Source organism: Vipera ursinii (genome assembly GCF_947247035.1).
Source record: "Vipera ursinii genome assembly, chromosome: 14".
Lineage (NCBI taxonomy): Eukaryota > Metazoa > Chordata > Lepidosauria > Squamata > Viperidae > Vipera > Vipera ursinii.
The window spans coordinates 8202115-8223422 of NC_139527.1; the positions used below are offsets into that span (position 1 = coordinate 8202115).

At 45.0% G+C, this 21308-nt stretch overlaps 1 protein-coding gene across 1 annotated transcript in view; it reads left to right on the forward strand.

The window, feature by feature from the left end:
• RIMBP2 (RIMS binding protein 2) overlaps positions 1–21308 on the forward strand; it is a gene marked incomplete at its 5' end in the record, with an annotated part of 40894 nt that overhangs the window by 18530 nt on the left and 1056 nt on the right. Inside the window, 11 exons of the mRNA XM_083373414.1 lie at positions 164–315; positions 1294–1752; positions 3424–3573; positions 5450–5608; positions 7182–7820; positions 10141–10258; positions 14450–14631; positions 15122–15290; positions 16432–16535; positions 17849–17920; positions 18748–18882. Coding sequence (XP_083229540.1) covers positions 164–315; positions 1294–1752; positions 3424–3573; positions 5450–5608; positions 7182–7820; positions 10141–10258; positions 14450–14631; positions 15122–15290; positions 16432–16535; positions 17849–17920; positions 18748–18882 — 2339 coding nt within the window. The remainder of the gene's footprint in view (positions 1–163; positions 316–1293; positions 1753–3423; positions 3574–5449; positions 5609–7181; positions 7821–10140; positions 10259–14449; positions 14632–15121; positions 15291–16431; positions 16536–17848; positions 17921–18747; positions 18883–21308) is intronic.

The following is a 21308-nucleotide window of genomic DNA, read 5'->3' on the forward strand; positions in this document are numbered from 1 at the left end:
AGCAAGAAGAAGCTATAAGATATTTTAGGATTTGTCTGAATCCAAGGATTTAGTGAGAGATTAGGTCAAAAGAAAGATCTAATTTGCACCACCAAGAATTCGACTTGCTAGCAAGAGGAAGGAAAATGAGAAGCTGTAAGATATTTCTTGTTTTCAATTCCAGGTCCACCAGCTCCGCCTCAAGACATTCGAGTCCAAACTGGTCCAGCGCCAGGAACTATCTTGGTTTCTTGGGGGCCACCAGTTCTCACCGCAGCGGGGACCTCCAACGGAGCCCATGTGACTGGCTATGGTATTTATGCAAAAAATCAAAGGGTAGGTCGGTACTTAGAGAAACCTTGCATTGTTGGATTTTTAAAAATAATCTTAAGAATTAGAATTAGCTAAAAGTGCAGATGCTGAGCATCATCCTGACATTTATTCTGCTGTGAGCTAGAAAATGGAATTTATTGTACAATTGTGGTACAGTCAGACAGTTTTGGAAAGCAAGGGAACCTTTTGCTTAATTAATTGATTAAGCAATTTTTTTATTTAATCAATCCATTGATTAAGAGATTAACTGGCAAATTTACACTAGGGATTCCTAGCTTTTGTTTGACTAAGGAGCCTCAACTGAAATCTCTTCTTTATTTTTTGTTTAGATGTGCCAATTTTATTTTGTTGTGCAATAAAGCTATCCTTCTTAATCCTGCATAACCCTCATTCTCTTGCTTCTGGCTAGCTGGGTAGGTCTTGTCAAAACGTGATGCCCAGAATTGGATCCAGAACTTGGTGGGGGTCAGGTCTTGGCCAAAGAGGGTGAAAATTGCATTTCTATGGTGTGAACTGAAATTGCACGTTTATTTTGCCTGGTATATCACTCTGCTGACTCCTATTCAGCTGGCAATATCAAGGGTGGTTCTCATTAATGTTCCTAATGTGAGGGGTCCTTGGTCTCTCTGAATTTGGTTGTTTTCTTGCAGATGTTTCATTACCCAGTGATGACATTACCTAGTTGGGTAATGAAACATCTGCAAGAAAACAACCAAGCTCAGAGAGCACCAAAGACCCCACAATTCTCCTCTTCCTCCTCCTCCTCCTCCTCCTCCTCCTCCTCCTCCTCCTCCTCCTCCTCCTCCTCCTCCTCCTCGCAAAGCACATTCCCTTCTAGCACTGATGATGTTACCTACTTGGGTAATGAAACATCTCCAAGAAAACAGCCAAGCTCAGAGAGCACCAAGGGCCCCTCATTTCGACTCTAAAAATATTCTCCTTTATTGTTCCTAACATATTTGCATCTGTCTCTGCATTTAGGTGGCTGAAGTGATGTTTCCAACCGCAGAGAACACCACAGTGGCGCTCACCAAAATCCAGAGCCTAGATGCCAGAGAAGTCTTTGTGCGGACCCTTTCTGCCCAAGGGGAGTCCATGGACTCCTTGAGTGCTCCCATCCCACCTGACTTACTGGTGCCTCCTCACCCTCCTCCAGCTCCCAAAATTAAGCCATTATCAAGTGCCAGTATTCCAGATACCAAAGAGGAACATATGTGTCCGCACGGAAAAAGGGATGACTCCTGGGAACAGACCCACGCGACTTCTCCCATCCATGGACACTCCCTGGAACCTCCCAACTTCCACAGCCCGCTTCACGGGCGGCGGTCACCATCTCCCAATCGGATCCTTCCACAGCCACAGGGGGCCCCTATCCCTAACACAGTCGCCAAGGCCATGGCGCGAGAAGCCGCGCAGCGGGTGGCAGCCGAAAGCAACAGGGTGAGCGCAGTTGCGGCTTCAGACCACCGGGTGTGGGTTTCATTCGTGGGAATAGTCTCAAGGGTCAGTTTTGCTCCACTGCAGGAGCAAAATTCACTGCAGGATTTTGAGGGGGGAGGGGAAAAGATTTTGGAGGAATAGGAAGTGTTAGCAAGCTAGAAACAGAAGGAATGTGTGCTAATTAGGGCAATGTTGAAGTCCTCAATTCTCAGAATGCTTTATCAAAACTGCTATGGCAATGCAACAATACATACATGCATGGATACATACATACATACATAACTGTGTGCCTAACTTAACCACTGCTGTGATTCACGTAGCAAGAGTGACAAGAACGGTTGTAAAGTGGGGCAAATTTAACAGCTGTTTTTGCTTAGCACCAGAGAGTTTGGGCTCTGTTGTGTTTGCAAGTTGAGGGTGTATCTGTAGAAAGGTAGGGAATTAACTGAAGGCTTGCTAATTATGAATATTCATGGTTACATCATCTATTACTTATGCATATGCATGGCTTCTTAAGGCCACCTCAGAGGTGCAAAACATGAATAGCAATAGCAATAGACGTACAGACTGAGAATTGAACTGCTGGCAGTCAGTAGAGTTAGCCTGCAATACTGCATTCTAACTACTGTGGAAGGAAGGAAGGAAGGAAGGAAGGAAGGAAGGAAGGAAGGAAGGAAGGAAGGAAGGAAGGAAGGAAGGAAGGAAGGAAAGGCAATAGCAATAGCACTTAAATGTATAGAGTGAGAATTGAACTGCTGGCAGTCGGCAGAGTTAGTCTGCAATATTGCATTCTAACCACTGGGGGGGAAGGAAGGAAGGAAGGAAGGAAGGAAGGAAGGAAGGAAGGAAGGAAGGAAGGAAGGAAGGAAGGAAGGAAGGATGGGCAATAGCAATAGCACTTAAACGTATAGAGTGAGAATTGAACTGCTGGCAGTCAGCAGTTAGCCTGCAATACTGCATTCTAAAGACTGGGGAAGGAAAGGAAGGAAGGAAGGAAGGAAGGAAGGAAGGAAGGAAGGAAGGAAGGAAAGGCAATAGCAATAGCACTTAAATGTATAGAGTGAGAATTGAACTGCTGGCAGTCAGCAGTTAGCCTGCAATACTGCATTCTAACCACTGGGGAAGGAAGGAAGGAAGGAAGGAAGGAAGGAAGGAAGGAAGGAAGGAAGGAAGGAAGAACACTTAGACTTATATACCACTTCACAGTGCTTTACAACAGTGGTCCCCAATCCCCGGTCCATGGACCAGTACCAGGCCACGGCATGCCAGCAACTGGTCTATGCAAACAAAGCCCCATCCGCAGGATGCAGATAGCACACAAAATCACAACCCCTCTGGTCTGCAGAAAGACCTCTTTCCACAGAACCAGTCTCTGGTGCACAAAAGGTTGGGTACCTCTGCTTTACAGCCCTCTCTAAGCAGTTTACAGAGTCAGCCTCTTGCCCCCCCAAAATCTGGGTCCTCATTTTACGGACCTCAGAAGGATGAAAGGCGGAATCAACCTGGAGCCGGTGAGAGCCGAACTGCTGAATCCAAACGTTCTATCCTCACATCCTCATTTGACCCTCAACTTCTCTTTAGAAAGCTCTCTAAGTGCCGCCCGTATCCCCTTTGCACCCCTAGAGAGAATCCTTTTTTCCTTATTCCATTCTCTCTTCTGGAACCCCGTAGATGGAGAGGAGGGCCGCCTTTCCAGAAAGAAGCAACGCGTTGCAGTACGCCAACTCTGATGAGGAAGAAGATGGGTACGACTCACCCAGGGTCAAACGAAAGGGTGCTTCGGTGGATGATTTCTTGAAGGGCTCCGAACTTGGTAAACAGGTAATGGGCATCTCCTCGGAAATGGGACAGGAGCAAAACCATAGCTCAAGAAAGATGTTTGGGGGCTTCAGCGTATTTTTCCTTGTTAATCTTTTTTTTCAAGAAAGAGGGAGAATGTTTAGCAGATGCTGTGCTCCAGTACCTGATGCCTACCAATCTAGATCATGAGTGTCTTCCAACATCCATAGTTTCTCCGTGAAAGTGGGCGACGGTGTTGCTATCCCTCACTATCTACTTCCGTTTAGAAGCCCCATTCTTTTCTTTTTTTATAATATTCTATTAATTTTCCAATTTTCCATTTGAATATTTAAAAAAAAACACGTGGTGACTGGGCTCATCAATAAGAAAGTTTTAGTGCAAATCTCAGGTTACAACATCAGATATTTCTTCTCTTTTTCCCTTAACATTTACTGTCTCATATTCAAGTGAGTACATTTCTAATGATATCAACTCAATAAAACCATCATTATTACATTTATCAATAACTTTTTAGCTTATACATATCTTAATTACATTCAGTCTTCATAAACAATCCATATCCTGTTATTTATTTTTACTCAATTTTTAATTTCTCATCGATATTCCAATTTAACCTTTGATGTTTATAATTTTCAGACTTTTCCCTTATCTCGCTTCATAACAAACTATAATATCCAAAATACACATTTTATCTTTTTGAATATAATCTTGTTCTATTCCCAAAGTGTTACCTATTTCCCACCATATTAAATCATCTACTTAATAATACAATATCCCCTTTAATAAATCAAAACCATTATATATATATTATATATATATTGCCTGGGTTAATCGATAAATCAAAATATTCATAATAATTAATTTCAAACCCCATTCTTGAAAGTCTTAAAAAAATCTCTGGAGATTGATCTGGAATTAGAATCTGATACCTCCCCCTGGATGTTTGGGTGGTACATCACTTATCTGAAGTCTACTTGAGCAAGTCATCAAGAACCAAACAGAAGATCATCAATCTTTCACACTTTTACTGGGTCACGCTTGTGGTTCTAGTGGTGGGGTTGAATCTGTGGGGAGTTCCCTCACCAACCGTAGGGTTTGTTGGGCTCAATTTTTGTTTTGAAAGCCTAGGTGTAGGCTAATTGAAGAGAAGGACTAGAGGGACATGATATCTGACTTCCATTACTTGAAGGGATGGTCACAGAGAAGAGGGGACTGACTTATTCTCCAAAACACCTGAGAGCATGATAAGAAGCAATGACAAGAAGCAATTTCCAGGAGCTCCAACCTGGAAATAAGGAGGAATTTCCTGTCGGTGAGAACGATTGATCAATGGAATAACGTAGCCTCCAGAAGTTGTGGGTGCTCCATCAATGGAGGATCTCAAGAAGAGACTGGACAAGCACTTGACCAGGATAGTAGAAGTGTCAAGATTGAATCATTAGGATGTCTGCCAGCTTCTATCGCTAATCAAGTTGTCATACAAAAAGGGGGGAGCGGTAGAAAACAAAGGGAGGAAATGGAATGCCAAGAAGCCGTTCACGAACAGTGAGAGCCTGCACCACACCAAGGTCATTGCTGCAAGTGCTCGATGGAGGAGTGAACTGTTCCCATAACAAAACGGACTATTATTATTATTGGACAATGTGACCACTCGGTGGCTGGGGGCTTGGGAATCCATTATTTAGCTAAGCAAGCTTTTGCACAGGAAAACTCAGAGCTGGTTTTGTTTCTTTGACTCTGAAATGCTGTATCCAGTAAGATTTTGCCTGCTGGGACTTAAATTGCCTTGAGGAATCCTTCTTTCGCTAGTCAGACTTTTGACAATAAGGTCTTGTGCCTCGAGCACAGGATTATGATTCTATGTTCTATGTTCCCTTTCCCCCTCCCTCTCTCACAGCCCCACTATTGCCAAGGGGAGGAATATCAAACGGAAAGCAGCCGAGGCTCTGATTTGTCTGACATTATGGAAGAAGATGAAGAAGACTTATATTCAGAGATGCAGCTGGAAGATGGCGGGCGGAGACGTGTTAGCGTAAGCTCACATAACACCCTGAAGGTAAAAAGAAACAAGGGCCCAAAGGTGCTTTTTTTTAAAAAAAATAAAGGCCATTGGACTTTCTTTGTTTTTCCTTGAAAACATCTCGCTTCTCATCCAAGAAGCTTCTTCAGTTCTGGGAGTATGAATGGACTGGTAAATTGGGGTTATCAAAGGATCTAGATAAGATCAGAGTCTAGATAAGTGAACACACGGCCCTCTGGAGAGTTTCGGAGTCTTCAAGAGGGGGAAAATTCACACGGCATCTCTAGCCTTGTGTTTTGCCAATCTTTCCTAGACCGTTGACCTCTTCTTTAAACATCTACGCACTTTCCTGTGGAATTTAGATGTTTTGTGCCTCCTAGCACAGGGGTCCCCAACCCCTGGTCTGTGGACCGGTACAGGGCCGTGGCATGCCAGCAACAGGTCCGCACAAACAAGCAAAGACCCATCCATGGGATGCAGGTAGCACACAAAACCACGCACCCTCCGGTCCGTGGAAAAACCTCTCTCCACGGAACCGGTCCCCAGTGCCCAAAAGGTTGAGGACCCCTGTTCTAGTAGACAAAATATGGTGTCCTCTCCTGAAAAACCGAGGTGTCCCAGCGTGGGCAGTCGCTCACCCCTAAGTTGCAATTCAGATTTTGAAATCTTGGATCCTTTCACCCGAACGGAATGTCTTAAGGTTATAAACAAGGGGGTCTTCTGAAAAGCAAAGGCATGCACAGCTTTAGAAAGAGAGCTCTTGTGGGCATCACGTCTGCCTTTTTTTTTTTTTAAACCGTATCCTCTGCATTCAACAGTAGGTATCCTGTTTTTTCTTTTTCCCTTTCAAAAATAGGCGACATTGTTTTGATCTGGCTTCAAGGCACTTTGGTAAAAAGTGGGATTATTTTTAGGAAGTGGTCAGCGGCTAAAAAGTCAAAAACCGATTAATAGGATTGGAGCGCTTCTAGGGCAGCTTCCCCATCATTGGAGGCCCTCCAGAGAGTCCCAGCCCCTAAAGGAAAAAAGAAAAAAACTTTTCTTGTTCTTTTCATAAATAGTGAAGCGATTTTGTACTGAACAAAGACAGGGTACTAACATTCAGAGAGAGAAGGGTTAAGCTCCAGTAGTAGCGGAGTCTGAGATAAGATTTTCTATGTAGGGTCAACAATTCATGTTCTGTATGCCTGGCCAAGTTCTTCTCTTGACTGTAGTAAAACATGCCTGCTAAACCCGACATCTGGCCCAATAGACACGCTAGGACAGCCGTTCTAATCATCTCTTTTATTTTCACAGATTCCCATTCAAAGCATGACATAGTTCTTCTCTTGAATATAAGAGCCGCATGCTTTCAGCTCACCATTGCTGTACAACTAATTCTGTCTTTATTTTTTTCCTTCCCTTCCATTCCCTTCCCTTCCCTTCCCTTCCCTTCCCTTCTCCATTCATTCCTTTCCTTCCCTTTCCTTTTTTCCTTCCCTTCCCTTCTCCATTCACTCCTTCCCTTCCCTCTCTCTTTTTAAAAATTGCACACTGTTTGTTCTCCTTGCCTTTCTCTCTCTCTCTCTTTTTCTTTCTTACTTTCTTTCTTTCTTGGTGACTCTTAAAGGAATGCTATCAGCATAAAGCCACTGAAGCAGCTTTCCCGGACCCTCCCAATTTTGCCCGCCACCGTAAAAAACTGTTCAGTATCCCGGAAGTCGCTGAAGAGGACGGCGATCCCTCCGAACGTTTCCACAAGCTGGGCTCACGGCGGCCCCACCAGACCCGAAACACCCTCGCTAGAGAGGGTAGGTCGACCAAGGCCTACCCTCAAGAGCGTCCTCCCTTCAGGCACCCCACCAAGAAGCAGAATATGGAGGAGCCCGAAGAACGAGGTTGTAGATCCAGCAGGTCTTTCACCCGAAGCCCAGACAGTGGCTTGGACTGTGGCAGCGAAGAAGAAGAATCACGTTTTAATGTTCTCCCCGGGCGCGAGACCCTCACTGCCCGTACGTCCCCCGCCAGTTGTCGGGATGACGACAGCTCTTCCTCATCCTCACGGCCGCTCTTGGCCCGCCGGAAGACCCTGATCCGGCAGAGTAGCATTGAAGAAGACTTCGGAGACCCCCTCCAGCTCTTTGTGGACTCTCCAAAGCAGGAGGACTTTCCAGCTTGTTCCAAGAGGAAGCCCGAACATCAGAGATGTTCTAGAGCAGAACACCTGACCCACGAAGATGCTCGAGGAGACTGGAGTAGTAGCCCCTTGGTAGAGAACGAAGCGAGACTCACTTCTCTTCTGTTTTCAAAGCAATCCTACCGAAAGTCTGAAGCGCCACCGGTGTGTTGCAGTCCGATCTCCCTTCTAACATCCGCCTGCCAAATCACCTCCTTTATTTTAAAAACAAAAAATCTTCATTTCTCTCTTTCCGTTTTTGTGTTCTTCTCTCCCCTATGCATGTGGCTCCTCCCTCTCTTCCCATTCTTTCTTCTCCACTTCCCAATAATTAGCTTTCCATCTTAATCTGCCAGTTGCTTCGTCAGCTTCCTAAAACTTCCCCTTGGTTTTGTTTTTTTTCTTTCTTTTTTTTTGTGCCTCGCTAAAATAAAATAAAAAATTAAAAAAAAAATGAGATTAACTTGCTTGTTGGTCCCCTATGATTTCGTTGTTCCCCCACAGGCCACGAATAAATATCTAAATAAATAAATAAATAAATTTAAACACCTGCCTTTCCCCCCCTCCCCCCCCGCCCCCCTCTCTTTCTTTCAAAGGACAACTGAAACGATGTTTTAATTAAGGGTTAGCTGAACCGCCATTGTCCTGACGTTCGGGGTTGCTCTTTCGTTTGATTTCTCTTCTTTTCCCTTCTTTATATTTGTGCTCTCGATTCTGATCTTGCTTCGTAGAATAGAACCATGCGTAATTTCAGGCACGCCGTCCGCGACAACAACAAAAACACACGCAGCCAAAACAATGAATGTGTTTCCGTCTCCTCCCTTCTTGCCTTTCGATGTCTTACTTTGAATATCTTTTATTTCTCGTTTAGTTTCTTTTTTAACCCTCGTTCCAGATTTTCAAGGATGAACTTTCTCGCCAGTCCTTGGGGTGCGCCAGCCTCTGTGGTGGACCATGCGCTTTTTTACATCTCTGCTTTTTTTTCCCACTCTTGCTTGTTTCTTTTCTTTTCTTATTTCTTTTCTTTTCTTCTTTTCTTTTCTTTTCTTTTCTTTTCTTTTCTTTTCTTTTCTTTTCTTTTCTTTTCTTTTCTTTTCTTTTCTTTTCTTTTCTTTTCTTTTCTTTTCCTTTCCTTTCCTTTCCTTTCTTTTGAACAAAATCAGAAATCGTCACTTGTTGCCTTTGAAGTTGCAAACTCTTAACTCTCTCAACGTGCAGGAAGACCACCACCCACTCCCCAGATTTAAGTCTCTTTTTTCAGGCAACGGAAAGACTCTCGGACCGTTGAGACATAGAGGGGACGTTGTGTCTTGCTTCAGGAAGCTGATTCTCTCCCATTTATCCAGATCGTGGTTTGCTGCCAGCGTAGCAAACTAGACGAGATGCTCCAACTATTCCGCTCTGCAATGATAAGGAGATCCAGCAGTCCATTGTCGCAAATCCGTGTCCTTCTCAACTTTCTTCTTCTTCTTTTCAAAATTGTCCATCGACGCTTGGCTTTTTTCATTCTCCCCCCCCACACCGATTGTTGGTCCTTGCAAAAGCCCTTCTCCTGAAGGCCCTCGAGAGAAATTGGAAAAGGCTTTTTAACAATTATTTTTTAAAACAAAAAAAGTTGGGAAGGTGGCAGGGAAGTAACAGATAGAGGAAAGACGTTGTAGGCAAAGGATGGAAAATATTCTGCAAATAGGACAGGCTAAACTCTCCGGAAAAGCCGATACGCCTACCAGCTCATCCAGTTTTCGTAGTTCCGAGGAATGGCCGCATTCTCAACTAAGGGGAGGCCCAAAAGACGCAACCACAAAGGCAAAAGAAAACTTTTAATTCTCCTTTCTTTTGGTTTGAATGTGTGACTGTTGTCTGGCAAATACGTGCCATGTCCGGATGGCAATTTTTTCTGTCTCTCCGTCTCCCTCTCTCTCTCTCTCTCTCTCTCTCTCTCTCTCTCTCTCTCTCTAATCTATTATCTATCATTTATCATTTATCATTTATCATCTACCATCTCTCTCTCTCTCTCTAATCTATTATCTATTATTTATCATTTATCATCTACCATCTCTTTCTCTCTCTCTCTCTCTCTCTCTCTCTCTCTCTCTCTCTCTCTCTCTCTCTCTCTCTCTGATTTTTTTCCCCCTCAGGTTTAATGGCATCTCTCTCCCCCACCCCCCCTTTTTTTCCTTTCCTTTTTCTTTTTCAGCTAACCTTTCAGTTAAAAAAGAAAAGTTTAGTTGCCTTTAGTACGTATGTTTTTGGAGAACGATTTATTTGATATTCTTCCATGCAATTGTGTATTCTCCCTTGTTGCCTTTCGCACCTTCTACGGGGCAGTTGTGTAGCTTTTAAACAATCTTTCTCTTCTCCCCTCCCCCCACTTTCCCTCCCTCTTTTATTTCCTGTTGGTTTGGACCTTCAGCTCTTAAGTAACCCAATGTCGTCCAGGCGGCCGGACCGAGGAGAGCATCCAGGTCAAAGGTTATCTCGTGACACTTCAGGCCCTCAAAGGTCACGTCCCAGTCTGGTCTCTTCTATGGGTGAGTTGGCGAAGATCCATTGGCGTGGCTGGTTGGGGGGTTTCCAATTTCAGAGGAGAAGGTTCATTCTGAACACCTGCTTTGAGGCAATGGAAGGGAACATTCAAAAGGAACAAACAAGCCATAGACACATAGACATTGACGACATCTATGGACTATGCCAAAAAGACAATCGACTAGTCCAGGGGTCTTCAAACTTGGCCCTTTTGTGACTTGTGGACTTCAACTCCCAGAATTCCTCAGCTGGGAGTTGAAGTCCACAAGTCATGAAAGGGCCAAGTTTGAAGACTCCTGGACTAGCCCCAAAGAGAAAAAGACCCCAGCACCTCCCCACCAGCAATCAGCACCCAGATCAGCATAGATTAACTCCAAGGTCAACTTCAGACCAACAATCAAGTAAACAAGACCCCATTGATTATATCTATCTATCTATTGCTAAGCACATTGATTTGTGCTTAGATTGTAAGCCGCCCTGAGTCTTCAGAGAAGGGCGAGATATAAATGGGATTAAAATAAACTAAAATAAAAATCTATCTATCTATCTATCTATCTATCTGTCTGTCTGTCTGTCTGTCTGTCTATCTATCTATCTATCTATCTATCTATCTATCTATCTATCTATCTATCTATCTATCACTAGCACTGATGATTTTACCTAGTTGGGTAATGAAACATCTGCAAGAAAACAAGCAAGCTCAGAGAAACCCAGGACACCATAGTCCTTCCTTCCTTCCTTCCTTCCTTCCTTCCTTCCTTCCTTCCTTCCTTCCTTCCTTCCTTCCTTCCTTCCTTCCTAAATTCCACTCCCTTCTAGCACTGATGATGTTACCTAGTTAGAGTAATGAAACATCTGCAAGAAAACGAGCAAGCTCAGAGAGCACCAAGGCCCCCTCATTTCAACCCTGAGCTACAAATATTCTCCTTCATTGGAACATTCAAAGTCCTCCCTGAGAGCTTAATAGAAGTGAAATGTTAACACTGGCCCAATGGGGTTCAGAAAGCCGTTGGTGACACCCATGTACTGCATTGTGTTGGAGCTGGAGACAAGGATGCATGGTCTTTGATTCTTTCCTACAAGGCTTTGAGCTTGAAAAATGAGTCGTCAAGCATGCGAAATCAGCAGCCAAAGCAGTTCAAATGAATACAGGTTTATGACAGGCAAACTCTCTCTACAAGAATCTGATCCACTAACAGTCAAAGCAAATTGGTGGTAGACAAGGATCAATTGAATTCAAGGTGGGCTGGACTTAGATCTCTTGGGGGCCCGAAGGGATTCGACACACATTTGACCCCTCCTTAGGGCTCAGCCTGGTCATCTCCTACATGAGAACTATTTTCTATCTGTACTTCCATGTTGGTCAAAAGAGAGGAGCACTCTTGTGAGTTGGTTTCAGGAGAGGTTGGAATAAGATCACCCCTTCTCCTCATCCAAGGTTGCACTAGGGTGCTCCTTCAGCTTGTGGAGGAGAATAGCAGACAAAGTTGGGGGGGCAGAGTTAAACTTGTCATCAGCTTAGAGTTGTCGCGTTCCCACAAACTCTCCAAGACCAACCTTTTCAAAATTCCGTTGACCCTTACCTGGCGCCAATTTAGTCTCAAAGGTTAGTTGAAGATATTAATGTCAGTCACAAAGAATCAGGACCACCAGTTAGGTTGCAGCATAGTTGAAGTTGAAGCCTGTCAACAAGAATCTGGTTAACCAACATTTTAGTAAGTGATGATTGCAAGGAAGGAAGGCAAGCTGAAGAAAATTGCTGTGACCAATTGTCTTAGTTTTATTATCACGGGACTTGGCAAATGGTTAGCACGCACAATATGAGCAAGTACATCAAGTTTGTTCACCTTTGCTTACGTCAAGGGTCAGCTGACACTTCTCCTTTGTGCAAAGTCTCATAATTAGAAATGACTTTAAATAGTTCAGACTTCACAAAATTCACACCTTTTTTTTGCAGGTGATTTAAATAGCCACCTTATTTTTAACAGTTCCGTAGAAGGAAAGTCCAGCATGGAATGTAGCTGGTGCCGATGAGGGACGATATTATTCACTTCTTGTTCAAAGAAATGACCAAATAGGTCTGAATACAGGATAAATTGATGTGAGGTTTAAAGGAAAACAAGACACATATAGGTGGTCCTTGACTTACGACAATTGGGATTGAAAAATTGTTCATTAAGCAGTGTGGAGGTTAAGTAGGCTTCATAGGACTACCCCTGATTTTATGACCTTTTTGGCCACCGTCATTAAAGGGATCGCCTTGGATGTTAAGCAGGACAGCACGTGATTGCAACTTGCTTCCTTTCCTGCAGGCTTCCCCATTGACTGCTTGTTGGAAGCAACTGGGAAGGTCTCAGATGGCTATCACATGACCCCAGGAGACTGCAGCCATTGTAAATATGAGCTGGTTGCCAAGTGCCTGGATTGTGATCATGTGACAGTGGGGACCGCTGTGACGGTCTTAAGTTCCTTTTTTCAGTGCCATCATAAATTTAAACAATCCCTCCTTCCTTCCTTCCTCCCTTCCCTGCATCCATCCATTCCCAATTCCTCCCTCCCTCCCTCCTTTCCTTCTTTCTTTCTTTCTTTCTCTTTCTTTCTTTCTTTCTTTCTTTCTTTCTTTCTTTCTTTCTTTCTTTCTTTCTTTCTTTCTTTCTTTCTTTCTTTCTTTCCTTCCTTCCTTCCTTCCTTCCTTCCTTCCTTCCTTCTCATTTCCCTTCCTTCCTCCCTTCCCTGCATCCATCCATTCCCAATTCCTCCCTCCCTCTCTCCCTCCCTCCCTCCCTCCCTCCCTCCCTCCCTCCCTCCCTCCCTCCCTCCCTCCCTCCCTCCCTCCCTCCCTCCCTTCCTTCCTTCCTTCCTTCCTTCCTTCCTTCCTTCCTTCCTTCCTTCCTTCCTTCCTTCAATGTATGATTGGAGCAGTGCTGCGGCCAGGACATCTGATCACTTGGAACTGACCCATTAGCAGGCTGGGTGATGCTGTTTTGTTTCAACTTCAAACAAGGAACAAGCTAGGATCAAAATCCACATGCAAGTCTGCAGTGTCATCTAGTGGCAGACCCCAGTATTTATTGTGACACTAAGGGGGAAGAAAGCACAACCTCTCTTTAAACCAGAGTTTGCCTTGTAAGGAGGGACGTGGTGGCTCAGTGGGTTAGGACGCTGAGCTTGTCGATGAGAAGGTCGGCAGTTTGGCGGGTCGAATCCCGAGCGCGTAGCAGAGTGAGCGCCTGTTACTCGTCCCAGCTTCTGCCAACCTAGCAGTTCGAAAGCACGTAAAAATGCAAGTAGAAAAATAGGGACCACTCCAGTGGGAAGGTAACAGCGTTCCGTACGCCTTTGGCGTCTAGTCATGCCGGCCACATGACCACGGAGACGTCCTTGGACAAGCGCTGGCTCTTCGGCTTTGAAATGGAGATGAGCACTGGCCCTTAGAGTCGGAAACGACTAGCACGCATGTGCGGGGGAACCTTTACCTTTACCTAAGGGGGAAGAAAGCACAACCTCTCTTTAAACCAGAGTTTGCCTTGTAAGATAAGCAACTAACTGCAGAAAGAGGGCTATTTTTCACTTCAAATGCTAAGACTGCATCACTAGGTGACTTTCCTTGGGTGTAAGCCTCATAATGAGGCTTTGGGGCATTGTAGACAAGGTGGCAGGAGATTTTGTGATATCTGTGTTTGTGTGTGTGTGTGTGTATGAACAGTATCTAGAGAGTGGAAGAACAACCAAAGCCCTTTCTGGAGAGGATCGAATACCTGGCCAGTGTTCGTCAACTTTACTAAGATATTTGGATTTCAACTCCCAGAATTCCTCAGGGATTCCCCCGGCTTCTCTAGAGAATAGACTGTATGGTTGCCGGCAATCAGTGGATTGTTTTATCCAGTGTTCTAAAACCATGTTTTTCAACCATGACAACCTTAAGAAGTGTAGTCTTCAACGCCCAGAATTCCCCAACCGGCATGGCCCGCTGTCTGGGGGGGATTCTGGGAGTTGAAGTCCACACATCTTTAGGGTGGAGCCACGTTGTTCTAAATGTCTGTTCATAAATGCACGCCAGTTGGCAAGTGCCTAGGTTTGGGATCCCGTGACTGTGCTCCCGTCGCTAAGCGTGTGTTTGTTAAGTTGAGGAGCACTCATAGTGACTCTTCCCTCCGTTTAACCAATTTTCCGACCCAACATTTCTGCTTTTCCAGATGGGTACAGTAGTCACGACCGTCTGTCTCCCGAGATTTATGAGGAATCAGAAACTGACCCCGGAGCAGAAGAAGTGGGCCCGCGCATCTTTGTCGCCCTCTTTGATTATGACCCACTCACCATGTCTCCAAACCCTGATGCGACAGAAGAACTGCCGTTTAAAGAAGGACAGATTATCAAGGTCAGGGTTTGTGAAATATAAAGGTAGTCCGTTTGACGGACAAGCGTTCGCTTAGGGACGTCGGAACCTAACAACGGCGCTGAAAACAGCAGTCGTTTTTCACACTTTATGACCCTTGCGGCATCCTCACGGTCGCGGGATCAAAATTCCGGCCCTTTGGCAGCTGACTCGTATTTATGATGGTCACAGCGTCCCGGGGTCACGTGGTCTCCCCTTTGTGTGAACGTCCGACAATGGGGAAGCCGGATTCACTTAACAACCGCGTCACTCCTTTAACAACTGGAGCGATTCACTTAGCAACCGTGGCAAGAAAAGTCGTAAAGTGGGGGCAGAACTCACTTAACGACCGTCTTGCTTAGCCATGGAAATTTTGGGCTCCGTTGTGGTGGTGCGTGATGGAGGGGAGCTAAGCCACAATTAATGAACCTTTGCAAGTTCTAGCCGGTGATTCTTGGATTCTTTTCCGTATGGTCTCTTTTCTCCATCTCAGGTTTACGGAGACAAAGATGCGGATGGGTTTTATCGGGGGGAAACGTGTGCGAGGCTGGGCCTTATTCCTTGCAACATGGTTTCCGAAATCCAAGCGGATGACCCAGAAATGATGGATCATCTTCTGAAGCAAGGGTTTCTCCCTCTGAACACCCCTATCGAGAAACTTGGTAAGTGTCGGCCGCCGCCCCCTGTGGACGTGCGTGGAACTGGTGGCTGGCCTGCCTTGGTTCTGGAAGCTTTTTTTCCCCCGCGGTTGAGAAAAAGCTCTCCATTTTTACTGTTCTGGCCTCCTCTAAGATGCCTTCCCACAACATGTTTAAATAGGAGAGTTCGTTTTGAATGCAGTCAGAACCTAGACCAGCGGCTTGCTGGGTAATGTCAGGTCAACAATAAAGCAATAAACAATATCCCTACTGAGGGACTACTTAGAAGGAAACAGTGCTCCCACCGACGCTGACAGAGTGAGCCACTTGTGTATAAACGGAGAGCGGTCCCTCTCCCTCCTGGCACTGATGACGTTGCCTAGTTGGGTCGTGAAATGTCTGCAAGGAAACCACCCAGCTCAGAGAGCATCAAGGACCCCACAGTCCTCCTCCGTTCCTTTCCTTTCCTTTCCTTTCCTTTCCTTTCCTTTCCTTTCCTTTCCTTTCCTTTCCTTTCCTTTCCTTCTTTCCTTTCCTTTCCTTCCTTCTTTCCTTCCCTCCCTCCTTCCTTCCTTCTCATTCCCCACCCTTCCCCTCCCTCCCTTCTTTTCTCCTCCCTTCCTTCCCTCCCTTCTTCCTTCCTTCCCTTCCTTCCCTCCTTCTTTCCTTCCTTCCTTCCTCCCTTCCCTTCCCTTCCTTTCCTTTCCTTCTTATTCCTATCCCTCCTTCCCTTCCTTTCCTTCTTTCTTTCCCTCCTTCTTTCCTTCCCTCCTTCCTTCCTTCTTCTCATTCCCCACCCTTCCCCTCCCTCTCTTTTTTCCTTCCTTCCTTCCCTCCCTTCTTCCTTTCTTCCTTCCCTTTTCCTTCCCTCCTTCTTTCCTTCCTTCTCATTCCCATCCCTTCTTTCCTTCCTTCCTCCCTTCCCTTCCCTTCCCTTCCTTTCCTTTCCTTTCCTCCCCTCCCTCCCTCCCTTCCCTCCTCCACTTCCTCCTCCTCCCATTCCACAAACCCCACTCCCTTCTACCACTGCTGACATTCCCTGTTTGGGTCATGAAACGTCAGCAAGAAAACAGCCAAACCCAAACCATCGAGGACTCTACAGTTAGTGGCTTGTTTCTATGGTTAAAGACAGTTGCAATTGCTTTCTCTCTTTGGGTTGGAACAGAACGAAACAGAAGAAGCAGCCGTCCGCCTGGGTCAGCCACGAGAAGAATGGTTGCGTTATATGACTACGATCCAAGAGAAAGCTCTCCTAATGTTGATGTGGAGGTATTGTGGTCACGGGCACAAATCCGAAACATTTTGTTTTGTAGTAAAAACTGCGGGAAATGTGGCCACAAGCATCCAATTAGGGGACAAAATGGGTGGGTTGAAAATTATGGCCAGGAGTTTCTGTCTGTCCAGAAACTTTTCCTGGACCACTCGAACATAGAATCATGCAGCTGGAAGTGACCTTGAAGGTCTTCTGGTCCAACTCCTTGTTCAAGGTAGGAGACTTTTTGCAATTGGACTTTGTTTTTCTTTGAAGACCTTTCGCTTCTCCTCCAACTCTAGCTGGATGGTGGGGAATGGGAAGGATTTATTTTATTTTATTTTATTTATTTTATTTTTATTTTAATTCCATTTATATCCCGCCCTTCTCCGAAGACTCAGGGCGGCTTACAAGCTTAGCAGTAGCCTTCATTCTATGTATATGCCTGCTTATTAGGGCTTTCACACACCCCAAGCAGCATTATTACAAAGTCAGCTTAATTGCCCCCAACAATCTGGGTCCTCATTTTACCTACCTCGGAAGGATGGAAGGCTGAGTCAACCTTGAGCCTGGTGGGACGCGAACCTGCACTAATGGCAGGCAGCTGGTGTTACTTAAGGAGGCATTAGCCCACTGCTCCACCAAGGATTGATACTCCTTGCAGACAGCTGGTCATTTGCCTTCTTTCGGAGGGACGTTGAGGCCCCTTGGAGGCTTTCCTGTGTCTTCAGGGTCACCCGAGTGGTGCAAATGGGTGTGGAGCTTTCTTGGAACTGCTGAAAGGACTTGTGTTGTGGAAGCTCTGCTTTCTGCAGGATGTTGCCTGCCCCGTGTCCCTCCACTGTTGAAGACGGGCGCAGGCTGTTGGGGATGAGTCTGTGTTGTCTGCATCTCAAACTGAAGCGCAAACGGTTCCTGCGGTCTGCAATTTTATTTTTCTGGAAATCCGTTCCTAGTCCCTCACCATCCGAAGGGTGTTCATCCCAAAGCGCGTAGCTAAATGTATGTGGAGATTCTCAGTCCTCCAGGTCATGGTTGTCCCAAAGGTGCGTTTTCAGGAGGCATCTGGACTTTCGTGTTTTTCTTTATTTTTCTTTGAAGATAAAAAACCAAGGAAGTCCAGTTGCCTCTGGAAAAAGCATCTTTAGCATGACCTGGGTGACTGAGAATCTCCATAGACATCCCAGTCAAAAGGTTGTCCAGTCCAATTTTTAAATGTGGGAGGGAGTTCCTCAGTGCAAAAAATAAAATAAAATTAAGGAACACTGGAATAAGGGCATTTAGAAATTTGGATCCTGAGAAAGTGATGTTTTTTTTATCATTTCTGCAGGCTGAGCTCACATTTTGTACTGGAGACATTATTACTGTCTTTGGAGAAATTGACGAAGATGGTTTTTATTATGTAAGTGCTTTATCTATACTCTTCTCCTGATCTGTATTGAAAGGTAAAGGTTCCCCCGGACATGCGTGCCAGTCGTTTCCGACTCTAGGGGCCGGTGCTCATCTCAGTTTCAAAGCCGAAGAGCCAGGTCTTGTCCGAGGACGTCTCTGTGGTCATTTGGCCCGGCATGACTAGACGCCAAAGGCGCACGGAACGCTGTTACCTTCCCACTGGAGTGGTCCCTATTTTTCTACTTGCATCTTTACGTGCTTTCGAACTGCTAGGTTGGCAGAAGCTGGGACGAGTAACAGGCGCTCACTCTGTTACACGGCACTTGGGATTCGACACGCCAAACTGCCGACCTTCTGATTGACAAGCTCAGCGTCCTAACCCACTGAGCCACCACGTCCCTTGATCTGTATTAGTGGTGTGCAAAACCTTTTGGGTGACAACCAGGAACCTGAAGGAAGGGTATCACCCAAGAAGGAGGGCGAGTCAAGAATGATCTTTAGGTGTTTTTTTTCTTGACTCCCTAATGCTACTGTCCTTCGACTCTTGGTCATGGGGATAAGAATCTGAGCATAAGAATCTGCTTTAGCTTTCAACGTCTTCCAATGTCTACCTTGCCATAACTTCAATCAATGGATTTGGGGAGGGGGGACTTTTAAAGCAGCGTTTGAGAACCTGAAGATAAGTGGGCCTCAACTCCCAGAGGTCCCCCAGCCAGCCAGGAGTTGAAATCCACCATTCCGGAAGTCCACCTATTTTGAAGTCACCCCAGTTGAGAAACGTTGTTCTAAAAGCTCCTTGCTTGTTCCTTAATTTCCCCTTCCATTTCCACGTTTCAGGGGGAGCTTAACAACCAGACGGGTCTTGTTCCTTCGAATTTTCTTGAAGAAGTGCCTGACGACGTAGAAGTTTATTTATCCGACGCCCCCTCGCGATACCCTCAAGACGCACCCATGCGTACAAAAGCGAAAAGGGTAAGCAAGTACTGAGAAAAAAATAATATTTTTTTTTAAAAAAAAGTCTTGTTGTTTTTTCGCTTTGTTCCCCTTGCCAACCATTTCAGATTCCGTTTGGCTTGATGTGTTTGTGTACATATGTATATGTATATATATATAGATAGATAGATATTAAGAAACACATTTTTGAAACCAAGTTTTTAGATCGCTCTGAAGCTGGGGGAGAAAAAAAAACAAAACAGCTCCTCGCTCTAAACCAACTTGTTCCTTCCATCAATGATCAGTCTCATGCTAATTTAGGAGCCACAAATTAATTAATTTATATATATATATATATATATATATATATATATATATATATATATATATATATATATATATATATATATATATATATATATATATATATAATTTATATATATATATAAATATTCGTTCCCCACCTTGAACAGTTTATATCTGTAAATTATATACACCTGCTGTAGAAATTACTTAAGGCAGTAAACCTGTGGACGGATGTAAAACTTCAGACACTTCCCTTTTTGGGGGAACATCGCCCCAAACTTTGAAATTTCAAAGTGATGTTTTAAGCTGCCTAACGAAGGCTTTCATGGGTCTTCTGTCATCCTTGCAGTTTTTTTCCTCTTCTTATATTTTATGTATACATTTTTTTAATTATTTTTATTTTTTTGCTCATCTGCTTGGGAAACAGAAGAAGAGTGTTCATTTCACACCTTAAAAATGGGCAACGTTGCCTTCACGTAAGTGAGCAACTGAAGATACCGATAGATAACAACCTATTCCTCTAAGTTGGCCTTCTGTGATGCGAGCCATCTTGGGCCCATGGCGCGTGCAGAGAAAAAAAAAAAAGAGAAATATGTCTCCAAAATTCCTCAGCCCTGCTTCCAGATCTTCTTTTTGACTGAGGACTGCCCTTTCCCAATCTGATGCCTTCCAATTATGGTGGACTACAAGTCCCATCACCTCCAGGTGACCAGCCATCGGACTGCTAGTCCGGCAGCCATAAAAGGCACTGAGTTAGGAAAGGAGGAGAATTTCTGATTTAAAAAAGGAAATGCGGGATGGACGCCCCTTGCGTTCAGGGCTTAGCCTCGCTTAACCCACACCGGGAGAAAAGGTTTTTAATATTTGGAACATATTTCTTACCGGCCTTAATGCTTGTTTGCATAAAAAGTGTTCCCAGTGTCTGGTTCCCAAGGAAAGCTGCATATTGCATTGTTAGCTAATTTGGGAGAACAACAACAAAAAAAGAAGAAAAATAACACAAAATTGCTGCTGAGCAAGCCGGTTGTGCTCAACAACCCGGCCGGCCTTTGGGAAAAGAGGGCTGGAGTTCCTTCTTTTGAAAAAGCACACTAAGCTGCAACATCCGGTTGTCGGTTTGCCTTAAAAGCACCTCTCCTGGTGCGTGGTTGTCCACGGCCGGGTTTTTTGGCGTCCCTTATGGAAGTGTGCTCCTCTGCCTAGCAGCTCATTGGTTGACCAATGCAATAAGCTGAAAAGAAAACGCACCGCTCGGATACGGGTGGGCAAACGCACTAGCGCTCCAGAGATGGTATCTTCAGGTGTGTGTTGAAATCGCGCTGAGAAAAGGGTCCCCTTTGGCTTCTCCCCGCTCCCTCTCTCCCCACCCCCCCCATTAGACAAGACCTTGATTGAAGATCAAAGCAAGCTTGGGACCTCCTTGGCTTAGCAAACCCACCGAGATAGCCAAACAGCCAAGCGGATGTAACAGGAGGGAAGTTGGGTGTCGTTAGCAGCTCCATTTGGGATTTTTCCACTTGGAGAAGCCGTTTTTTTTCCCAAGGCGTCTTCATCCTCTTCCACGCCACGGAGCACGTGGCACGGGCCACCCAACCCAGATACGTTCAACCAAAGGTCTCAGAGCTTTCTTTGATTGCGATTAAGGTTCATTTTCATTTGGTTTGGTGTGGTGTGTGTTTTTTCCCCTTTCCACCAGTGTGCCATCTTCTCAAAATTTATGTCCTGACAGAATGCTAAACGTTGGCGTGGAGGGTGGGGGCTGGATTAAGGAGCACGGAGGAAAGCAAGAATTGAGCTAGTCTGACACAGATTCTACGTGGGTTAGTCCACGTAGACGTATGCCACGTGCTAGTCCCCAGCTCTCTCCTTCCTCGGGATCCCTCCTGAGAAGAAAGGGGATCCGGGCAAAATCCAGATCCCTCTTTAAAACAAGTCATTTTTTCAGAGGCTGGTCTACTACAAGAGGCGGAAGGCTTCAGCTATTTAACGCCCTGACTTTTTAACATAAATCAAGTCCATAAATCCATTTACACACGTCTCTTTAATGTACTCCGGGAAACGGATGGGTCTGTCACGTGGCATACATTAAAAAAAAGAGGGAGAAGAAAAAGAATTCCTGCCCCTAAAAGGTGTGTGTGTGTGTGTTTGTGTGTGTGTGT